Below are 10,000 nucleotides of genomic sequence, written 5' to 3'. Positions count from 1 at the left end.
CTGGTCTTGATACTTATCCATTTTTCCCCTCTCTTTCTCTTCAACTCTGGTGTCCCATGGTATTGCGACATCAATGAGTGATACTTTCTTTTTGATTTTGTCAATCATCGTCACGTCTGGTCTATTTGCATGTATCACCCTATCTGTTCTGATACCATAGTCCCAGAGGATCTTTGCGTGATCGTTTTCTATCACTCCTTCTGGTGCTCGTACCACTTATTACTGCAAGGTAGCTGATGTTTCTTGCACAGGCTCCAGTGGAGGGCTTTTGCCACTGGTTCTGTGCAAGTGCCGGACATTCGCTTGCTATGTGGTTTATGGTTTCATTTTTCATATTGCACTTCCTACATATTGGAGAGATGTTATTTTCATCTATCGTTCTTTGAACATATATGGTTCTTAGGGCCTGATCTTTTGCCGCTGTTATCATTCCTTCAGTTTCCTTCTTGAGCTCTCCCCTCTGTAGTCATTGCCATGAGTCATCGCTGGCTAGTTCTTTAGTCTGTCTCATGTATTGTCCGTGCATTGGTTTGTTGTGCCAGTCCTCTGTTCTGTTTGTCATTCTCCTGTCTCTGTATATTTCTGGGTCTTCGTCTACTTTTATCAGTCCTTCTTCCCAAGCACTCTTGAGCCACTCGTCTTCACTGGTTTTCAGATATTATTATTATTATTTTTTTTTTTTTTATTATTATTATTATTATTATTATATTATTATTATTATTATTATTATTATTATTCTTGTTCTTTCCCGTATTTGTTGGAAGAATAACCAGTGAACGTTGTTCCGGTAAAATATTTATTCCCACCTTTTGATCGCCAACGAAATTGGCACCTTTAAATCTATAATAGATGAAAGAAAAACGACTTTTAACCGCTCCAACGGGGTCTCAGTGGAGCCATCTTAAGGTAACGAAATAAGCTGATTAACACTTTCGAATCACGCCAAACCTTTAGATTGGGCCGGAAGTTCCCAATGTGACTTTCAGTCAAACTGGACCCCTGGGCTTCCCAGCTGGGTCCAGAAGGGACCTGTTATCCTGTAGAGCGTATATCCTCCTCCATTGCGAAGGCCCCACCTACACCTCCGTTCCGGAGGCACAAGAAGTAGGACCCTTTGTTTTGAATGTAAAACGAAGTAGGGCCCTTTGTTTTGAATGTAAAATGAAGTAGGACCCTTTGTTTTGAATGTAAAACGAAGTAGGGCCCTTTGTTTTGAATGTAAAATGAAGTAGGACCCTTTGTTTTGAATGTAAAACGAAGTAAGGACTGGGCCCTTTGTTTTGAATGTAAAATGCAGGTAGGACCCTTTTGTTTTGAATAAGTACCCGACGAAGTAGGACCCTTTGTTTTCCCGAATGTATGAAGTAGGATCTTGTTTGAATGTACCCGAAGTAGGACCCTTTGTTTTGAATGTAGGAAGTCGTAGACTGTTCCCGGATTTGTAAATGAAGTTTGACCCTTTATTTTGAATGTCAAGTAGAATTGAATGAAGTAAACACCCAACCTGTCCTTGCTAACGATGCATTTCTTTTCCTTCACTCTGAAAGCAAATATTCAGCCGTATCCTTTCTAACAGTGCTTGTATTTTCCCTGTTCTGAATGTGAAATATTCTATAGGACACCCTTTCAGAATCATCCTTGGTAACAAGGCTTTTATTTTTCTTATTTTGAAAATCAGATATTATATAGGACTCCCTTTCAGCTTCTTCCTTGCTACAATGCTTCTATTTTCTCCCTTTTAAAAGTCAAATATAATGTAAGAACCAATCCCGGCAGTTTCGTTGACTCAAAATGTTTTCTCGTTTCCTTGTTTTCAATTTTAATAAAACGTAGGAATCACTTCCAGCCAAATCCTTGACAAACTGTGCTTTTCTTATCTTTATTCTGAAATCCTTATCCTTGCTAGTCATACTTTGTTTCTGCCTGTATAAGCTTTATTCAATAATGTAAATATTTTTATTTAGGATTTATTTTACTTTCCAACCTCCTAAAACATTCAGATTCAGAATCGGTATGGCAGTTCTCTATTCCTCTTCATGTCACGTTCGTGTAAGAACAAAATTGAGATATTTTCAGAAGGTTGCATAATACACCAACGTGACTCTCTCTCTCTCTCTCTCTCAAACAATATTGGTTTGAAATAATGCGCTTGGAATAGAACTGAATTAATTTCCGTGGTCTATCACAAGCGGATATATAGCGTCATTTGGTTATATTCTCAAATCCTATCCTATTTGAGGACACACACACACACACACAAATAACTATATATATATATATATATATATATATATATATATATATATATATATATGTGTGTGTGTGTGTGTGTGTGTGTGTGTGTGTGTTTGTGTGTGTGTGTGTGCGTGTGTGCAGCTGGTTAGAATGTATAAACCCAGTAGTGAATGTCCGCCAGGATACTAAAAGCTCTCTAATATCCGACGGTGTAATTAATTGCAAAATAATTTGAAATACATAATCTGAAATTCTCTTTACGGGAGCTCATGCAGTAATTGGTTGATTGAAGGGTGTTCAAAGAAATTAAGAGTTATTTGTCGCTAATATGCTATACACTAACGAAAAGTGGACGGTAATAATTATTATGATTATTAGAGTTCTCAGTAATCTTACATCTTCATAGCTAGGTTTGTGTTTTTTCCAGAATTTGTTCTCATATTAAGTGAGGTTCATCATTGTTTATGGAATGAATTATTGACACAATTATCCGTCATAATTTGATCACTCGTTCAAAGATTCTCTAGACAAGAAGCGTAATATATATTGGTTAATTTTTGAGTGACTTGCATAGTGTTTCTTACATGTTTTACTTTGCTGCAAAATAAAAGCATTTTTCCGTCATTGTCTTTACGTCCGCCATTCGATCTTAAAAACTGCTGAGGTTAGAGGGCTGCAAATTAGTATGTTGATCGTCCACCCTCCATTCATCTATCATACCAAATTGCAGCCCACTAGCCTCAGTAGATATTATTTTATTTAAGGTGAAAGCTATCCATAATCGTACGTCTGACAGCGTTATAGGTACCAAAAACATAGGCCACCACCGGACCGTAGCTGAGTTTCATGGGCCACGGCTAAAAGTTTTGAGGCCACTACCGGGCAGAAAATTTGATGGTGCCGAAGTATTTAATTAGAAACTTAAAGGTTAAAGCGAAGATACAGCGCTTTTATACCTTAAAACAATTAATCTTGTATTATTAATGAGTTATTTTTTATTCTGTTTATTTATTAGCTTATTAACCTACATTTTAATCCTTTCTAATAACCAATCTCTCCTTTTGTATTTCCTACTAGCTTTTATAACTTCTTTTAAATGAACACCACATTCTTTGGCAGCTTGAATTTCAGATCAGTGGTTCCTGTGGGCTTGTTCCGTATGAATATGGGGTTATCTTCTAAATTATAATAATAATAACAATAATAATAGTTTGTCGAGCATCATAAACCAATAGAAACTCTAATTTACTATGTATATTTATATTCGTTTCTAATCAAAGCATAGAGTAACAAGCTATCCAGTTCAGTCTGAATTTATTTTCGATAATAACCCGTTTTAGAATTGGCAGGAGGAAACAAAAATATTCAAACTTTTTTCGAAAAATAAATCGACCTCATTATAAAGACAAAAGAAGTAGCTGAAAATAATTCTCTTCATAATGACATCAATGGAATTCTCTCATATAAAGATGAGAACCTCATTCTAATTATAATTAGTACGAAGTAATTCAATCCTGATATAAATTCCGCTTTGCCCTTCTTTTAAAAAAAATGGACACTAATAATGTTTCGGAGAGTAATTACTCTTTTGATGGATAAAAAAAAGCGAAGAACGATTTTGCTCTTTTATTTATACCAAATAAGCTATTATGAATATCATTTAATTCTAATGCATATTAGCATTCGCGAGTTTCTGAACAATTAAAATAGAGATGGGGATCACGTATTAATTTCCATCTCTCATCATAATTACCCAGAAGTCTAGTGGGCAGTTTTATTAGAGGGTGCTAGTACACATACATACATACATACATACATACATTCATACATACATACATACATATATATATATTATATATAATATATATATATATATATATATATATATATATATATATATATATATATACTACACACACCTACATATATATACTTATAATATATATATTATTATATATATATATATATATATATATATATATATATATATATATATATATACATATATATATATATGTATGTGTATGCATTTATTTAAACGAACATTTACGTTTCATTCACCAATGAAAAGTGAATCATATTATTATGTGAACCTTGAGCACTGGTTCCTTTTCTCAATGGCAACCGAATTTTCATAAAAACCCTTACTATATTATTATCGTCATCACGAGTGCGAAAGATTATCAATATGAAATATTTTTAATACGTTTAACTTGACTTTAAATTTCTATTCTCTCTCTCTCTCTCTCTCTCTCTCTCTCTCTCTCTCTCTCTCTCTCTCTCTCTCTCTATGATATGAGGTTTTTTCACTTGCATATGTGATTTTGACCTCATAATAATTTGTAGCTGGGTCCCCAAAACTGATTCATATTTCTTTCCAAGTATCCTTTTCATACATTTCGTATTAACTGATATCGATAATCATAATGACACGATTGTATCAATTGTTAGAAGAGGCCTTATGAACAATTATAATACGGAAATGGAGAGTAAGAATAAATTTAACATTTAATTCCCGAGGTCCAGCCTACAAAGAGGTTGTCGGAAGACATCCAGAATAAGCTAGTATCCCTTAAAAAAATGGATACTGGCTTATGAAAAATGCATAGTGGCCAAAAGAAGGCATACTGGCTATTGAAAAATGCATAGGGGCCAAAACGAATGCATACTGGCTAATGAAAAATACATATTGGCTAAAACGAATGCATACTGGGTAATGAAAAACGAATGTATACTGGCTAATAAAAAAGGCATAGTGGCTAAAACGAAGGCATAGTGGCTAATGAAAAATGCATAGTGGCCAAAATGAATCCATACTGGCTCATGAAAAAATGCATAGTTGCTAAAACGAATGCATACTGGCTACTGAAAAATGCATAGTGGCTAAAACGGATACATACTGGCCAATGAAAAATGCATAGTGGCCAAAATGAAGGCATACTGGCTAATGGAAAATGTACACTGATTAATGAAAAATACATAGTGGCTAGAAAAAATGTATATTTGTCAAAAATGAAATCATTGTAGCTATAAAGAATGCATAATGGCTAGAAATAATGGATACAGTGACTAGGAAACAACCCATATTGGCTAAGAAAGATACATAGTGGTTAAACACGATTGTATAGTGGCTAGGAAAGGATACATAGTGTCTAAAAAAACACATATAGGCTAAAAAAAATGTACAGTGACAGAAATAGTGCAAGGGGGCTAAACACGAATGCATAGTAGCTAAATTCATATTGACACAGAAAGCATAGTGGCTAGCAAAGAACGCGTATGGGCTAAAAATAATGCCCGGTGGCTAAAAAGTAATACAGTGTGACTGAAGCAGAATGTATAGTTGCTAAAAAGAATGCACAGGGACTAAAAAAGAATGCATATTGGCTAAAAAGAATGCATAGTGGCTAAAAAGAATTCATAGTGACAAAAAAATAATGCACAGTAACTAAAGAAGAATGCATAGTGACTAAAAGAAGAATGCTTATTGACTAAAAAAAATGCACAGTGGCTAAAAAGAATGCTCAGTGACTAAAGCAGAATGCACAGTGGCTAAAAAGAATGCACAGTGGCTAAAAAGAATGCACAATGGTTAAAAAGAATGCCTAGTGACTAAAAAAAGAACACACAGAGGCTAAAAAGAATGCATAGTGACTAAAGCAGAATGCATAGTGTCTAAAAAGAATGCACAATGACTAAAAAAGAATGCACAGTGACTAAAAAAGAATGCACAGTGATTAAAAAAGAATGCTTAGCGACTAAAAAAGAATGCACAGTGATTAAAAAAGAATGCTTAGTGACTAAAAAAGAATGCACAGTGATTAAAAAAGAATGCTTAGTGACTAAAAAAGAATGCACAGTGGCTAAAAAGAATGCTTAGTGACTAAAGCAGAATGGCATAGTGACCAAAAAAGAATGAACTGAAAAAGAATGCTTAGTGACTAATAAAAATGCATAATGGCTAAAAAGAATGCTTATTGACTAAAAAAGAATGCACAGTGACTAAAAAAGAATGCACAGTGGCTGAAAAGAATGCTTAGTGACTAAAGCAGAATGCATAGTGACTTAAAAAGAATGCCCAGTGACTAAAAAAGAATGCATAGTGACTAAAAAAGAATGCATAATGGCTAAAAAATGCACGGTGTCTAAAAAGAATGCTTAGTGACTAAAGCAGAATGCATAGTGGCTAAAAAGAATGCACATTGACTAAAAAAGAATGTATAGTGGCTACAAAAGAATGCATAGTCGCTAGAAAATACGCAGTGCCTAGGAAAGAATGAACAGTTGCTAAAATAGAATGCATAGTGACTAAGAAAGAATGCATAATTGCCATGTTTGTAGTGTAAATTACACTACCAATAACCGTAATAATGACAGCACTCATTAATATACGATCGCGTGTGCAAGAGAGATAACAATATTCTGAAAATGATAACAATATTAGTTGTTTTAACATAAATATTATCATAATCAAGCAGTAATGATAATTCTTGCTGCTAGGTATGAAATACATTAGACTGTCACATAATGATAATACTAAATGAAAAAAAAAAATCATATGGTCTTAACTGACGACTTTTTCTTAATATGTCGCTTCTCTGCGCGGCTCAGTGAAATATTTTCAAATATTTTAAGTATGTCACTGTAAGCAGATGTATTACTTAGTCCTCCAAAGTCGTGACCCTCTGTGGGAGTGTGGTTCCATCAATGTACGTCACGCAGTGTACTGTAGGCATTACTTAGGTTCTTTGGAGCGTCTCTTGGACCCTAGCTGCAACCCCTGCTATCCTTTTACTGTACCTCCGTTCATATTCACTTTCTTTAGTCTCACTTTAAACAACCCCTACAATCGTTTCATAGTGCAACTGTGAGGCTTTCCTCCTCTTACGCCTTTCCAACCTTTTCACACTATTTCCCTTTCTGCGTTGATTGACATCATAGGTCCTAGTTCTCGGTCTTTGCCCTAAATTTTATATTCCATTCTACGCTAAAATTGTGAGGTTATCATACCTATAACCCTGAATTATAAGGCATGCCTTTTCATAGTGGTATAGTGTACGCCCATCAGTTTCACTGTATATTCTACAATCACTGGTAACCCCTTGCTTTCCATTTATATATGTAATGTGATCTGTATCCTTGTTACTTACCCGATTTGTTTTGCTTGATTCCTGCTCCATCTGCCTCTGTCCGAAGGTGTCAAACACCTGCGGACTCCTGATCCTTGTTTTGATCTGTTTGCGGCCAATAGTGTCTTCAATAGCAGCTTCTGTATAGCCAGTTCATATGCCCTTTCATTACCGGGCATCTTAACCTGAAAGGGCACCCACATGAACTTGGCCTTCATGCCCGTTGATGTCAGTTTCCTTATTTTCTTTATACCTGAAATTATCATTTTACAGTCACCACATGAAGGGCAGTTATCACATTACTCTTGACAGGTGACGGGTGGCCTTGTGGTCAATGTCTAACAATGGCACGCGTGGGTTGGCCCAGCCTACGTCAACCGTCTCCTATCCTGGGCTATACAATAATTCTTACCTGGAAGGAAGTGATATAATCCTGGTTACATGACGTTATATATTGAATCCTGTGTTGTATCAGTTCCAGTTATATGCATCATAATAGATCCCATTTTCGTCTAATTTTGGTTAATTGAAACTCATCGCTGACGAGCTTGGTTAGCCTGTATTTCTTCTGTTATGTTATTCAGCCGGAATACAATATGGCTGGCTCGTTTATATACCGAAAACAATAACACAATCTGGAAAGTATACAGCCTTCGATGCTAGCAACAAATAAAACACTCACTTATGTACAATGCATCAGAATATTACAATTTACACAAGCTTCACCAAAACTACAGAAAAACAATCACTCTTCTTTTATATCTAACAGCGGGCTTATGCATTAAACAAGTAAATAACACTGTTTCTTATTTATTTATTTATTTATTTATATTTTACAAAAATATGGTTAATATGATTGAAAAGTGTTTGTGTACCATCACTATTTAAAAAAAGTAAGGAAAAGTTTTCATCGAGTCTATTTTCCGAGTCAACTAATCCACAGGGAAACAATCACCTGTCAACGAATCTCACAATTCAAATTAGGATTAGTTTTTTTCTTTTTTTCTTTTTTTTAATAGATGTCTTCACATAAATTAAAGTATATATCCGTGTGATTATATATATATATATATATATATATATAATATGATATATATATATATATATATTATATATAGATATATTATATATATGATAATATATATAATATATATATATATATATATATATATATAGATAATATATATATGATATATATATGTATATATATATAATATATATACTATAGTATATTTGATATATTATATATTATATATATATATATAGTATATATATATATATATATATTCTTAATATATATATATATATATATATATATATAGTATATATATATATAGGTTTGGTGTGTGTGTGTGTGTGTTTCAAATTACTAAAGAATAAGGGATATATAGGCTTATCATTTTAGAAAGAAATTTAATTCCAACATACAAATCGAGATTCAATTTATTTCTATAGTTTGCGCTAAGAACCATTTTCTATTCTCAACTTCAGGGTTCTTTACAGAAAACGTTACATACCGTTTGGTGGTGGACCATACTTTCCTGTATGGAAATCTAAAGTATTGCGCATAATTGAATATGTATAGATAGGGTGTGCTATGGTCTAGTTACCATTATCTTCATTGCTGATCATCATTCACGTGCCTTAGGAATATCATTAACATATTCCTGTTTATCACTTTTTATTAACCATGCGCGAGAAATTTTGGGTGTAATTTTCGGAAACATGTTACGTCAATCACCATTGTATTCTTCTTTAATCAGTATTCACAGTTTTTCATTGTTAGGTTTATCATCATCTATCTCAATTACACATTTTGTCATTTCTATTGGCGTTTATGAACTACGTGACAAAATATCTGGTAATTCTTTCTAAATAATGAAAAATTGGTATAGGTTTGGATTGGAGCGGAAACTTTTTTTGTAATTCTATAGTATTATCTACTACACAATATTTTAAAACAACACAAGGCAACAATGTATTTAATATCTTGGAGATTTTACACCATAAAAACATGATAAACACGTTAAAGGGCATACATGGGGGAACTCAAATAAAATGGAGAAAGTGTATATGTAGCTACCTATATACTTTTTCAAAAAACTGTTATATAGACCTCCTGTAGGCTTCACATATTTGGCTTCGATCTCAAAGAAATGTAAGTACATAGCGTCATAATTAATAATGTTATTGCCATTTGAGAGCCGTTGATATTCAATTGTTATTTGCATTTTTTAATAGTTCTTAACATTTTTCTTCGAATGACGGACCTACATGTTCAGAGAATCATGATGACTAGGCAATCGCTGATTAGACAAATGAAAGAGTGCGAATTCATACGTGCTTACGAACAGACAAATGTGATGGCGCTTTCTTAATTTAGCAGTATTTGTCAATTAATATTATTTGCAAGTATACCCAAACAACATTGCAAGTATTTTACAATACATGGAAAGTAAAACGTAACTACTGATAAGTTCTAGCGAATGTTATGTGTTCTGTTAATAACAAATGAAAAGATAAACAACTAAGAAAATGATAAAAGTGTAGACAAAGGAATGACGGAAGAGCAAAACAGAATTTCTTGCAAATGCATTATAATTCTTTAATAAATCAATGAGAAAAAATTAAAGAAT

The 10,000-nt window shown here is 33.5% G+C and overlaps 1 protein-coding gene across 1 annotated transcript in view; it reads right to left on the bottom strand.

Moving 5' to 3' along the window:
* Window positions 1–10,000, bottom strand: part of LOC135218019 (uncharacterized) — a 26,545-nt gene that overhangs the window by 2,547 nt on the left and 13,998 nt on the right. The window contains exon 7 of the mRNA XM_064254164.1: window positions 7,386–7,617. Coding sequence (XP_064110234.1) covers window positions 7,386–7,617 — 232 coding nt within the window. The remainder of the gene's footprint in view (window positions 1–7,385; window positions 7,618–10,000) is intronic.

Source organism: Macrobrachium nipponense, chromosome 9 (assembly GCF_015104395.2).
Source record: "Macrobrachium nipponense isolate FS-2020 chromosome 9, ASM1510439v2, whole genome shotgun sequence".
Taxonomy (NCBI): domain Eukaryota; kingdom Metazoa; phylum Arthropoda; class Malacostraca; order Decapoda; family Palaemonidae; genus Macrobrachium; species Macrobrachium nipponense.
The sequence above is the reverse complement of the archived record's forward strand: the minus strand, read 5'-3'. Positions and strand labels throughout refer to the sequence as shown.